The sequence below is a fragment of the Mixophyes fleayi genome, chromosome 10, assembly GCF_038048845.1.
Source record: "Mixophyes fleayi isolate aMixFle1 chromosome 10, aMixFle1.hap1, whole genome shotgun sequence".
Lineage (NCBI taxonomy): Eukaryota > Metazoa > Chordata > Amphibia > Anura > Limnodynastidae > Mixophyes > Mixophyes fleayi.
In genome coordinates, this window is record NC_134411.1 from 15,577,153 (window position 1) to 15,591,724 (window position 14,572).

Consider the following 14,572-nt stretch of genomic DNA (forward strand, 5'->3'; position numbering starts at 1 on the left):
AAAGGAGGCAGGAGTATATGTATTGTGACACAAGTGTTAAAACACAGTCATTTTGGAAGGTTTCCTGGTCCTTTAAAGGATTATTCCAACTTTCTAAAAATATAAAAAAAAACATTCAAGTCATTGGGCCTGATTCATTAAGGATCTTAACTGAAGAAACTTCTTATTTCAGTCTCCTGGACAAAACCATGTTACAATGCAAGGGGTGCAAATTAGTATTCTGTTTTGCACATAAGTTATATACTGTTTTTTCATGTAGCACACAAATATCAACTTTAAATTTCAGTGTACAAATAAGCTATCAAATATTTGTGTGCTACATGAAAAAACAGAATTACTTGGAATACTGCTCCAACACATGTTCCTGTCTGATGCAGGGTCCACTTGATATTTGTCAATGAATTTGCAAAGAAAGTAGTCTGGATTCTCTTACAGCATTCAATTCAAGCAAGCTATGCACATATGAGATACACGAAGATCATATCTAAATAGGACAAATAATATAACACTATTATTCCTATGAGATTCATGGCTGTTCAGATTGCAGTGCGTCTGCTATTGGTGTGTATTCAGATGCACGTTCCAAAAATAAATTAAATATTGAACATAGTGTACTCTAATCGGGAGTCTTCAGTTTGATCTTACTCGACTGCCCGCAAGTGTGGGTGATAAGGCCACGTTAGGCCCTGTATTTCATTTACAAGGCAGCAGAACTTATAAATCATTTTATCATTGGGGAATATGGAGTAAGACCTGGGGGTATATTTACTAAACTGCGGGTTTGAAAAAGTGGAGATGTTGCCTATAGCAACCAGTCATATTCTAGCTATCATTTTGTAGAATTTACTAAATAAAATGAAAGCTAGAATCTGATTGGTTGCTATAGGCAACATCTCCACTTTTTCAAACCTGCAGTTTAGTAAATAGACCCCCTGATCCTGAGCAAGTAAAATGCTTTCCAAAAAGGGACAGGTGCAAAACAGACAAAAACCCTGGGTGTGTTTAAAGGGCATTTGTAATGTTACTTATTTACCCCAAGTAGCACAACTGTAGTGTATGAACCATGCATTCATAATATATTTACCACTAGTGTTCTTGGCTCTTTGTATCCCCCCTAGGCTTAACATCCTAAAGAATTTTGAATCTGGATCAGGCTCGAGGGAGGTTATTGAAGAATGTTATGGCCTGTACATAAGTTTTCTTGTGTTATCTGCCTCAAGACTCACTCAGGTTTACAATCCTCTAGGTTGTTACATTCAGAGAGCCAGGTGGAAGCAACACCTGAATTAGTCTGGATAGCCACCAAGGGCCGGAAAAAAATTATGCCATCGTCATTATATAAATAAGAGGGAGACATGGAAATAATAAGAAGCTCAGTTGATATTTTATTGCTCAGTTATTAATTGGAAAAGTGCATTTTATTTTTTAAAGATACAACAACTCAGATAAAATGTACAGTATCTACCAAGTAGTCACTGTATTAATGTACAGTATCACTTTAACTTTCTACTATCATATATACAATACACAGTACAGTATCTTGTCCCCAGCGGGATGCCTCGGACTCACTCCCGAGTCATAAATGACTGTCCGTATTCTGTAAAGAGAGAACACATTTTAGAATGCGTGATCACCCCTTATACTGTATGTGCATGGTGATGACATGCATTGTAATAGTGATTCTGATGTATAGCACACAAGTGTTATACAATATAGGTCTGAATCATCTTCGGAAGTAACTTGCAACTTGCGTTTAAAACAATGAGCACGGAACTTGAGCGCATTTCCGACCGTACTCAAACCCAAGCGGATCTTAATATACCCACATTCAAATGGAAATGTATAAGTATGCTCTGCCTAAACGTTGCTTGCCATATGTGGACAGGTTTGGCATATCCTGCACTCTATCTATGTGCAATATTAAGTCCCATCAGAAAACATCAAAAACTTATTTTATAAAAGAAATGAACAAGTCTTAATACTATAATCATTAACAACAAATATTTGTAAAAATAAATATATTTTTTTTAACAGTAAATACATAAATCAGGATGTTCTTAATGCGTACTGTACATATCATGGTAGTGGCACACATATGTGTAGTATTTAATACAAAGACTATGCCATGACAGTCATGACTATCGGTCAGCACTTACACCTGTCCTGGAGCAAAAAGTACGGCTAATAATCGCCCTACGTTCATCCGCCCCTTGCCCTCCCCGTTCCCCACTTCAAGTCGTAGGCAGCCGTAAGTCTAATTTGCATTTGGACATGCATTGCATGTAATTGCATTCACTGGCGTAAGGTCCGTTTCTGAGCGTGCGCAGAGCTATTGTCACAAGGTACAGCATGCATAACGGACTTACGTCCGAACATGAATCAGGCTCTATATGTTTACTATGGTACGTCTTGTTTTTCTTGTCTTTCTCTCACCATGCCACTTTTCTCTAGTTCTTCCAACTCACGCTCCCATCCCAGTAGCTGTACAAAGCGCTTCACTCCACTAGTGACCTCTCCTAGCTCCACCACACTGAGCCCATCTGAGTTGATCAGGAATGGTCCTACGGGGTCTCGATTGATAAGGACACGTGGTGTAGAGCCACCAACTGTATAGACCAAACTTGCAAAAGGTTCCACCTGACAAAACAGACAGATGTCTCAGATCATATAATGAGGGCTTTTTGCTATAGCTCTCTATTGATCATATAAAAACATAAATATTAGACATGCCAACAGTTCTGAATTTCCCTGGACAGTCTGTGACCTCACCCATAATCCTTGTCGTTTGGGTGGATCGGAAAAGTGGTTTGGACCTAGAATTATGTGCCCCAATTTTTCCGATCAGGATTGTTGGGCCTGATTCATTAAGGAAATTTAAACAAAAAAATTAGTAAGTTTTCTTACTCACGTTTTCTGGACAAAACCATGTTACAATGCAAGGGGTGCAAATTAGTTTATTATTTTGCACATAAGAAAAATACTGGCTATTTTATCATGTAGCACACAAATACTTGATAGCTTATTTGTGCACTGAAATTTAAAGCTGATCTAGGACATGCCCTACCCCAAATATAATTCTGTCATCACATTTTAAATTTACCTCCCCCTCCAATGCAACATGGTTTTGCCTTACTTACTTATCTTTGTTTAACTTTCCTTAATGAACCAGGCTCGTTGTCAGGTACATACTATTGATACCAAAGTGAAGCAAAAACATTAATGTTGGTTTCAATGTGAATTAGCTGCATGACAAATGTGTGCCATTATTCATGTGACAGATTTGGATATGAAATGTATGGGGTAATGTACTGAGAAAATGTCATCCCATTAAATGTTATCTAATATATTTTAGACATGATGTTTCAAACAATGGAAAACCCTTACCCCCAGCATTCCAGGTAATAGAGTCCAAACCTATATTATACTTTGATAGAAACCCCATGTGACATTGGCCTCTAATTCTATCACTTATTATTAAACTGATCCCTCTACATTTATGTTGTCTTGATTTACACAGTGACAGACATTTTTGCTGCTGTGATTTCGTGGTGGTATCTGCTCGTCCCCCTGTCCCTTTCCCATTGGTCACAGTCCTACTGTCTGTCTGACCTCTAGTGAGGTGCCCATGACTATCAGCAGATCTGCCCTGGGGAAATCAGTCAGGTGTAAGAAGAAGCGAGGAGGTAGTTGCTCTCCAAAAAATACAATGTCGGGTTTGATGAGCCCTCCACAGGATGAGCAGCGAGGGACTTGTGACTCCAGCACAGCATCCTGGGAAAATATCAGGGAACAGAGGAGCACATTTTAGGTTTTTGCATGGTATTCCTTTCACATACATATCATTAGGTTACCTCATATCAGGTACATTGTTATACAGTAGGACAACAGCAGGATCAGGTATTATAGTGTTAGAGGGTGTGCTTCACATTGTTGTCCCTAATTTCCAGAGACAGTACCAGGTTATAAAGATTTGTCCCTGGAAAGGCCCATATTTGTTAATATTGACCATCTGGATGGTACAATTACTCTTATTCTTATGGGCAGCACGGTGGCTTAGAGGTTAGCACTTCTGCCTCACAGCACTGGGCTCATGAGTTCAATTCCCGACCATGGAATTATCTGTGTGGAGTTTGAATGTTCTCCCGTATTTGCGTGGGTTTCTTCCGGGTGCTCCGGTTTCCTCCCACACTCCAAAAACATACTGGTAGGTTAATTGGCTGCTATCAAAATTGACCCGAGTCTCTCTCTCTCTCTGTCTGTGTGTGTGTGTTAGGGAATTTACACTGTAAGCTCAAATGGGGCAGGGGCTGATGTGAGTGAGTTCTCTGTACAGCGCTGCGGAATCAGTGGCGCTATATAAATAAATGGTGATGATGATGATTATTCTGTTTCTTTAATGCAATTTATTTCACTAGCTATTCATTTTTATTTATTCATGATGAGGAGTGTAGTACACCTAGGTCTATCAAGGCTCTAAAGCTAGGTACACACTACACAGTTTTCAACCAATAATCGGTTAAATCAGCTGACATACGACCGCTCGTTCAAAAGTCGGGTCAGTGTGTGCAGTGACACGATGGTCGAAAGTCTGCCCAAATGGACGATTGTCGCCTCATTTGGTTGGTCGTACCGTTTAATATTTTCGTTCCAATCTCGTTTCCGCTGTGTAGTGTGTATAAACTTCCGACCGATCCACAACAGTGAGTACGAAATTACAGTCATTGCTCACGACAACATGGCTGTAAAAAGTCGCTAACGGGACGTCCGCTCTTCCCTTTATCGTCCTAAACAAGGCTAGTGTGTAAGCAGTCCATGGACCGAGCGATCGGACCATCGGTCGCATGTAAAATCGCTCGGGATAAAAAGTTGGTTGAAATTTCTGTAGTGTGTACCCAGCTTAAGGCATAAGATCTGCCTAAATGCCCCTGACTTGGGAATTCAATTAATTCTTAACCACGTAAGTCCACATAAGAGTCAAAGCAATTGTTTGTAAATAAAGCTGAATCTTCAGATTTCCATTATGTGTCACTGGATAAGCCAGATAATCACAGCCTGCTGGTCTACAATAACAATCACATTAACAATATGAACAAACGCCAGAGCCAGACCTGTAGTCACCAACATCCAATGAAAAATTATTTCTACCGCAAGATATTTCTACACCACATTATATAGGGTGCACCAGAAGACACATATTATTACTCACGCGGAAGGTCTTTCCTGGGTAATCTTTAAGACACATGGTGCACGTAGCTGTTGAAAATGAACCATGAGCTTCCACCAATTTTTCAACTGGGATACCGGCCGCTGAAATACAAGATCTGAGATAGACTGTGTGCAAGATTTCTTCCTTATTCTTCAAAATATCCTTTTTTTAAAACTCACATTTTGGAAAATTCAATTTTATAATAACAAATAAGCAATGACTATCTATTAATCAGAAAATGGCACTTCTTACTAGCGACTGTATATTGATAGGTCAGCACACTGATCCGCAGTGCTTAAAAGTGTTCTAACATTATCGGGTATATTTATTAAACTGCGGTTTGAAAAAGTGGAGATGTTGCCTATAGCAACCAATCAGATTCTAGCTGTCATTTTGTAGAATGCAATAATTAAATGATAACTAGAATCGGATTGGTTGTTATAGACAACATCTCCACTTTTTCAGAACCGCAGTTTAGTAAATATACCCCCATGTCTCAGGCAGCACCCCTTCTATACCTAATGCCACAAGGGCAATTCTTGCTCCTGAGAAGTTTATCCTTGGGAGCTTGTTCCTGTCACATGAGCAATGTGTGGAGTTTGTATGCTCTTTCCATGTTTGTGTGGATTTCCATGTGTTCCAATGGGGCAAAAACTAATAATGATAACAGAAGCATGCTAAAAACATTAGAGGTCTGATTCATTAAGGAAAGTAAACCCCAAAAAAAGGAGTACCTTTGTACCTTGGCAAAACCATGTTGCATTGGAGGGTGAGGTAAATTTAAAATGTGATGGCAGATTTATAGTTGGGGTACGGCATGTCCTAGATCAACTTTAAAGTTCAGTACAAAAATAAAGCTATCAAGTATTTGTGTGCTAGATGAAAAAACAGCCAGTATTTAACTTATGTGCAAAATAATAAACTAGTTTGCACCCCTTGCATTGTAACATGGTTTATCCCAGAGAAAATTTACTCCTTTTCTTGCCTTACTTTTCTTAATTAATTAGACCCTACGTCAGTCTTGTATGACAGGAACTAGGCACTTGCACTGCCTGCTATGGCAAATTAGGTTGATTTGGTCTATATTCCTGCGGCTAAAATACAGGGGCTCGCATTAGCATCTCTTTTCTGGCTGTGTGATGTAATGACGTCAAAGAACATTCACCAATCACAGCTTCACAAAAATACAGGTTAGATGGATGTCCAGTCCTCCAGTTAATCTGTATGATAGCTTCAGATCCAAAGGGACTCCCTCGGGTCACTATTTCCCCTCGAAAATGTGCTTGAGAACCGTTCTATTAGTTGACTTGTAATTGCACCCTCACCTCTCTCCAGGCCATCAATGTTCTGTGTGTAGAGGCGTAACAGAACCCTTTTGTCGTTTAGGAGGCGCAGAAAGAAATGTGCTGGATTGGGGTGGTGACGACCAGGTAGCAGCTCTTGAGAAAGACGCAAGAAGGGACGGGGCTCCCGCAAGAAGTAGCTTAGATCGAATATGGCTTCAGGGTATGGCAGGGAATATTCCTGCAGTTTGCTGTATAGGCCACTAGTAGGAGACCTGCAGCAAGATAGTCGGGAAACACACACAATGAAATATATTAGGAAAGGGGGTGTAGGATAAAGTGAACAATTAGTTATAGAATATAATATTCACGTGTGATTGTTATATGGAAACTACATCTAAATGCAGTATATTGTAAATTCAAACTAGCATCTCCAATAGGAGGATGGTCATTTACACAGCATCCCTTTCAGTCAATACCCCACACACAGTATAATATTTATATTAGTGCCAAGAATACATCACAACTGAAAAGATTTAAAATAAAACTGTTTGTGGACAAATATACAAATTTTATTTTTACACACTGGGCCTGATTCATTAAGGAAAGTAAGTAAAAAAAAAAATTAGTAATTTTTCTCCTGGACAAAATCATGTTACAATGCAAGGGGTGGAAATTAGTGTATTAAGTTGCACAAATACTGGCTGCTTTTCATCTAGCACACTAATACTTGATAGCTTTAATTTTACCCTGAAATTTAAAGTTGATCTAGGACATGCTTTATAAATCTGCCATCATATTTTAAATTGAGCTCCCCCTCCAATGCAACATGGTTTTTCCAAGGTGCAAATTTACTATTTATTTTTTTTGCTTTATTTTCCTTAATGAATCAGGCTCACCATCTCTCTGGTCCTAAAGGAGGTTATTAAAGGGTAGTGCAGAAAACATATCAAAGCCGATCAAAGCATGCCTTTAGCTAGCCAACCATTATATACACCGTTTCAGTTATCTAAAATTTGGTCATGGTACAGGAAGTTTTAGATATATATTTGTGAATAGTATATTGGAAGATTTTTTTTTCAGATTTAGTGGCTCTTTACATTTTGAAAAATGAAATCCATAGAAAATGAAAAGGGTTATAATTTAGTGTTATTATTCACCTGAAATCTGGGATTCCACTGTCTGTGCTGATACCAGCGCCCACCATCACTAAAATACGGCGGTACAAGCCCTCCTTTATCCTGTCCGCCACATCAGCCAGGGACAGACCATTGACCTTCCTATCACTTCCTCTGTGGGAGAAGATGCTGCTATGAGTTCGCACCCAACTGTGACGAGAGAGAAGTGCAGATTAAATGATTAGTTTTACAACAAATCATTATTTCACACAATGTATAAGAAATGTGTTCTCACAGAAGTGGAGATGTTGCCTATAGCAACCAATAAGATTCTAGCTTTCATTTTGTAGAATACACTAAATAAATGATAGCTAGAATATGATTGGTTGCTATAGGCAACATCTCCACTTTTTCACACCCGCCGTTTAGTAAATATACCCCTTAGCAACTTCCCTTAGCTGTGGTATAAAGGTGTTAACTGGATGGGACTCGTCTATAACGGATGTAAAAAGTATTCACTGCTTTTGACATTTTATTTTCTTACATCATAGAATAAAAAAATGTTTCTGTCAATTTTTACCACTTACCACAATACTGTGAAATGTTCAAAAATTGTTTTCAAGATTTTTATTAATTACAAATACAACAACAGAAACACAAGAATTATATATAAGCCTGGTACAATAAGTTGTCTTCAGAATTGATGGATGTCCACCAGCGTACAAAGCATTTCAATGGATTTAGAAATAAATACACCTGTCTGTGAGAGGTCCCACGGTCGGTTTTGTGCATTTCCAAAAGAGAGCTTCATCATGAAGAGCACTCAAAGGAAATCTGAGAAAAGGTTACTGAAAAGCAACAATCAGGGAACGGATAAAAGACACAACACTGTACTCGGCCTGTCTTGCTTCTCTAAGCAGAAGGAGTCACAAGTGTAAAATGTGCGGGGTCCTGCATATGGACATTTCCGTACTCATTATTTTGTGCACAGACACTGGGGGGGTATGTTAATATAATGTGTGAGGGAAATGGGGGGGGGGGTTCTTAATATAGTGTGGGAGGTAAGCTATTTAATGGTCCAGTGCAGGTGGGGGCTGATTATTTAATGGGTGCTATTTTATTTATGGGGTGATAGTGGGGCAATTTAATTTATTGATGTGGCTATTTCATTTAATCGTGGGGCCTATTAATTTAAGGTGAGGTGACAGGACCTTTATTTAATGCTGGGATGGTTTGCGGCTATTAATTGAATATGGGGCTAACTTTGGGTAGGAGGGCTATTTATTAAATGTGAATATAAATTATTTAATGCTGGGGATGATTGTGGGAAAAGGTTATATATTTATTAAAACGTAAATGCTATTTAATTTATTGCTGGAGCTGTTTGGAGGGAGGGAAATAAGTTTATATATGAAATGGGAATACTATTCATTTATTGTTGGGGCTGGCTGAAGGGAAATAGGTCTATTTATTAAATGCGTTTGCTATCAATTTAATGTCAGCGCTGGTTGGAGGGAAATAGAGCTATTTAGCAAATGTGAATATCATTATTTTAATGCTGGAGGAAGGCCTAATTATAAAACGTGGGTGCTACTGATTTAACACTTGGCCGGACTGGAGTTTTCTAAATTTCATGTACCCATTTTTTTTTTTTTTTTTACCAAATAGGGCATCCAACATTCTAGGATCCAGACAAGCAGCAACTGATCTAAAGACACAAGCACTCACAAGTGGTGAAAGTGACAAGAACAGGTAGGAGAGAGCAGCACAGTCCGCCAACTGTCCTGAATCTGGTGGGACAGTCCCGAATTCGGGTGACTGTCTCGCTTAGTCAGGATTTGGTCTGACTTGCAAGGACAGTTGGAGGTATGTCCCGCTTTACACTGTACTACTCATGAAGACAGAGCTGCGTGTACCTAACAGTAGTGCACACAGTATTGCCTGTGTATTTGTCTAAAATTATAACCATGTACATCATAGGGACCCCCATGTCTAAAGTACCCCAGGCCCCCAAGAGCCTTAATCCAGCTCTGGGCCAGGGTGTCAGATTGACACATAGTGCTCTACTCCTCCTCCCAGTACCACCTCTAATATTGTTTTAGGTTAACCCTAAAACAAATAATTACCCTATTAGTATATCGGGCGAAGAACAAACAAGCCTTTTTGCTGGCAAAAACATCAGGTTCTTAAAGCAAACAGGCTTTTTGCATTTTGCTAAATCCCATTATAATCAGCCAGTTATGTAAACAAAAGAAAAGAAAAAAAAAGTGCTCTTGGAAGAAGGAACATATAAAATAAAATGCAATATAAAGTAAAGTTTGTTTTTGTTGCTTTATTTATTTTCATTATTTAAGATGTATAATAATAAAGTATCGCTGGATTAAGCATCACTATAATAGCCTCTTTTTATATTGATATATATTGTACTGAAAACCACCCTTTAAGGGTGGGCCATTACTTATGGGCCAGTACTGGGTGCTTGCCCCCCGGGCTAAAGCCTGCCAGCTAGCCCCTGCGTAAATCCCCCACTTAATATATTCTGAACTAATGAAATCGTCCCATGTTAAATATTAGTTTAACCAGTCATAGCTCTGTTAATTTTCATCCATTCTGTATTCCATTATCATTAAATTAGGGATTTAGACTAGTGAATTCTTTAAGGTGTTTCTATCAAGCATTACAACAAGAGGATAGAATATTTATGTAATCAGTTATTGTCTGTTTAACTTAAGTAAAAAAAAAAATGTTTTTATTTAATTTAAAATTCCAGAGTATTTAAGAAGTTCTGAAAAAAAACCATTTTGATTCTATGAAAGACAAATAACTAAGAAGTGAATACTTTTTATAGCCACTGTTTGTATAAACAAATGCACATGGGCATATATCCTATTAAACAAAACAACTTGTCTACTGAACTATATGTATTGATTGCTTACCTTTGATGTGGTCCATTTTTAATGCAACTGGACACTAGTGATAATCCATTTCTACCAGTACCAGGCAGCAGCTGAAATGGGCTTACATGAATACTTCTCACTGAATGAAAGAGGTAAAGGTTGGGACCCAGGCTTGGGAGTACAGACAGTAAAGAAAGTGCTGCAAGGCTGGTCTCGGTCACAGATAGGAAAGGACATATATACTGTGAATAAAAGACAGACGTTTGTGTTACCTGACAAGAGCTGTGAGAGTGCAGACACCAGAGTCATTTTCCTTAAAGAGGATGGACAGGAAGCATATAGCATGACCATCTATCTATTCTGCCCAGTGTATACTCTATAGCCAGGCTGTACTGCAGAATGTCTCTCTACAGCTCTCCTTCAAGAGTGTGCATAATGGTATCTATGTACTTCTGTACTATTATCAAAATGCAAGTATTATATGTGTATGGTGCTATATGCAGTGGCTGCTGGGTAACTATGTATGGGATTAATTCTGATCTATAACCATAATACAAGCATGTTATTGCAAGCTATGTGCTGTGTATAAAGTATTGTTGTCTAAGAAGGGCTGTCATGTGGCAGCATTGCTGTCCCTCCCCCTCAGATACACCAATAGGCTCCCAGGCAGCCTAGTCTCAGCTATATATCCTGCTGTTAACCATAACCTTGACTTCAGGACAGATGCACTCTGCTGTCTCTCATTATTAACCCCTGTGTTACTGGAAAGAAAAGCATCTTGCAGATTATTAAAAATCACACATATAGGTGTTTTCTATTTCCCTAGAGAGGCATGTGAAGGCTCATGGTGGATATTTATTCGTAAATAACAGAGGGCATGGGATTAGGAGCAGATTAAATAGAAAGCCAAGTGCAAAAGAAACTATAGGTATTGTGCCCAACATTCATACAAATATCAGTTTTCTTATAGTGTGGTTTCATTTTGCAGTTTTATACCGCTGACTGCAACTATATCATGTTTTGTGCGTGTCTTGTGGTATTATGAGCCAACAGCTGAAAATAATTCCCAGTGACAACTTGCTGCTGGGCAGTAAAAGAGAAAACCATGTCATGCACTGCATTGTCTAGGCAGATGTTGTGACAATGCAATCCATTGTGACATGTTTACTCAACTTAGTTATAAGGCCATTACTTTTTTAAAATACTCCACCTTAATATGTGATAACAGAGTAAGATCACACTTCTCTTCATACCTCCTTTCTGGGAGAAGGCATGACAACTAGATGGAACAGAACTTTTAGCGCTTTCTTGGTGGGGAGGGGGCATTCAGGGAGGTCCTCTTCTTCTTTGCAGGATTGCAATCCAAAGGGTTAAAAAATAACACATTGCCAATGAGAAAACTGCTCCTTACAGAGCCTGTCATTCTAACCAAACGGAGCGACTTCGGTCTGATTGGTCAGAGTGTGAGAATGCTGCTCTGATTGGGTATAAGTGGCTAAACCCCATGTGCAGTTTAGATGTAATGAAGTACATTGATAAAATGTACTTCATTCATAAATCAGCACAGATAATTGCACCAGCCCTCAGACAACTGCAAATGATAGGTGCATCTGCAGCTCAGCAAGAGCCGCATTTGTGTGAACGTTCCCTTACTGTACTCAAGCTACGTGAGAACGCCTCTTCCCTCCCCGTTACCACTTATCCAAGCGTAAGGTGTAGGAAGTAGGTGCCAGCATTACTGGACATGTGTGCGGCATGCTTGTGAGCATGCGCAGAGACCATTCATGCCATGCAAACTGGCGTAGTACTCACTCTACATCAGGCCCTAATCTACCTCAGCTTCCCTGTCCTCCCCCTTCTCTACTATCTCCTGTAACCAACTGTATTTCTGCTATGTCCACATGGATATCCAAACACTACCTAAAGCTCAACATGACCAAAACAGGCATTGTCATCGTCCATCGTCCTCCCAGAATGACCACCATCACATTTCACCGTCAACAACACCACAATTTCCTCAGTTTCCCAAGTCCACTAACTTGGTGTTAACCATATACTGACTCTGCCATCTGATAAACTCATCACAGTCTTGTCACCTTCATCTTCAAAATATTGCTACAAAAAGCCCTTTCACATGATGCAACCAAAACTCTCATCATCACCAGCCTCAACTACTGCAACGTTTTCCTATCTATTCCCCTTACTCATACATCCCAACTTCAATCTAAATAGATGATGATGATGATCCCAAATACTACAGCAATAATCATCTCTTGTACTGCCCCACATACTCTGAACCACTCTCCAAATTCCTACACTGGATTCCCATATCCTCCAGAATCAAATTACTCACCCTCACTGACAAAGCCTTCAACAACACCAACCATTCATACCTTGCAAATCTCATCTCAAAATACTCTTCCTCATGCCCTCTTCAATCTGCCTCTGACCTGCTTCTCGCCTCTTCAAGGATAACCACCTCTCCCACCTACAAAACTTCTCTTGTGCTGCTCCCCATTTATGAAATTCCCTACCCTTCAAATGCTCTCTGAAAACCCACCTCTTTAATAAAGCCTACCCTAAACCCATATGTACTTACAGTGGTATTACCTCACTGCTGTCACAGTATCCTCTTTTTGCCACACTCACTCCTCTTGCCTCAGCTCTGCCATTGTCCCACTATGTCACAAAATAAATGTAGACATGAAAACAAAGGGTAGGAAGGACCCTGCTCCTGAGAGAACCTGGAACCAAATAGAGCAGTATATCACTTTTTCATATTTGGGCTTCCTGTTTACACTGGATTACATTAATTCTGATATTTGAAATTTTGGGACCTACCATCAATTTCTGTCTGCATCTGAGGGTCCCAGTACTGACTGATTTATTACATTATTTTATTCCCAATTTTCCACTATATAAGCATTGATTTTTATTATTTATACTTCAATACATTTTGTATGCATTACTATATAGAGCACTAGCCTGACATCTGTTTTTACTACATTCAAACATGGCTTATACATATCAAAGGACCCATTGTGTGCCACTAAAAACACATCCCACATGATTATCACATGTTTTATACATATCATCTCTATCAGGTACTGGTAAATAACTTTCATGTTACTCCCTGCATTGGAATGATGGGTATAATATATTAAAGTACACCTAAATGTCCAGACATGTCCCACCTGTGCATAAGTTGTGGTCACTGAGTGAGTAGCTTTTTACATGCTAGAGGGTAGGTTTTGCCTGTAAAGACATTTCCATTTTAAACCTGCCCTGCAAAGTCGCCGAATATTGGCAACTTACTGAATGATATATTTACCCCTAGGAGTCTAATAGTACATAAAATTTAAAGATGAGCTAAATATACACGGTATGCATCACATTTTGCAAGTTTCGCTAGCAGAAGTTTGTCTTAAATCCTACAAGTACATTACACAGCAGAATGAATTTATAATTGTTGTCCCAGCTCTACTCATAGAGTAATTCAACTTAATGCATACTTGTGTACTCTCCCGGAAATTCGAGGAATCCTCCCGGATTCTGGTGGAGGTGGATCTTAATGATGCAATTTGCATAATCAGGTCCGACCCCCGCTATGTGCTATCGTTAATCTCAGCATAACATAACGGGGGGAGAGGACATGGCGACCTCCCCTCCATCACTTGGCAAAAGTATGACTAAATGTTAGTTTAAACATACTGTGTGGAATTGCATTTTTGCAGAATGGTGAAGCAGAAGTGGAACTTGAAGTCTGTATTCCCAGAATATCGAATACTTGATTTGAGTGCAATTTCATGCATTTTACTAATATCCTGGTTAAGTATTCATCATCATCATCATCATCATCTATTTATTTATATAGTACCACTAATTCCACAACACTGTACAGAGAACTCATTCACATCAGTCCCAGCCCCATTGGAGCTTACAATCAGGGACGTAACTAGGGCTATGCGACAGGGGCGACCGCCCAGGGCGCAACGCTGAAGGGGGGCGCAATTTAGGAATATTTTAGGTTAATTTGGTTAAAATTGAGGGCTAGGGGGGCGGCATTTG

The 14,572-nt window shown here is 39.2% G+C and overlaps 1 protein-coding gene across 1 annotated transcript; it reads right to left on the minus strand.

Annotated features, from left to right (window-relative positions):
• Positions 1-1,375: 1,375 nt before the first annotated feature.
• Positions 1,376-11,158, minus strand: LOC142103782 (NAD-dependent protein deacetylase sirtuin-3-like). Its single transcript, XM_075187983.1, has 8 exons — positions 10,777-11,158; positions 10,544-10,643; positions 7,650-7,817; positions 6,532-6,764; positions 5,207-5,307; positions 3,610-3,771; positions 2,434-2,637; positions 1,376-1,597 (listed from the first exon to the last, which is right to left on the minus strand). Exons 1-8 carry the CDS (start codon positions 10,853-10,855, stop codon positions 1,577-1,579), a joined length of 1,068 nt encoding a protein of 355 aa, XP_075044084.1. The 5' UTR covers positions 10,856-11,158; the 3' UTR covers positions 1,376-1,576.
• Between the last annotated feature and the right edge of the window lie 3,414 nt (positions 11,159-14,572).

What these genes read in the sequence shown, in the direction of transcription:
- LOC142103782 (XM_075187983.1), bottom strand. Translation starts at nt 10,855, where the DNA reads ATGGTCATGCTATATGCTTCCTGTCCATCCTCTTTAAGGAAAATGACT. An exon ending in TCATGGGCACCTCACTAGAG is followed by an intron (nt 2,638 to 3,609) that starts GTCAGACAGACA and finishes CTGTTTTGTCAG; the next exon opens with GTGGAACCTTTTGCAAGTTT. An exon ending in AACTAGAGAAAAGTGGCATG is followed by an intron (nt 1,598 to 2,433) that starts GTGAGAGAAAGA and finishes CTCTCTTTACAG; the next exon opens with AATACGGACAGTCATTTATG.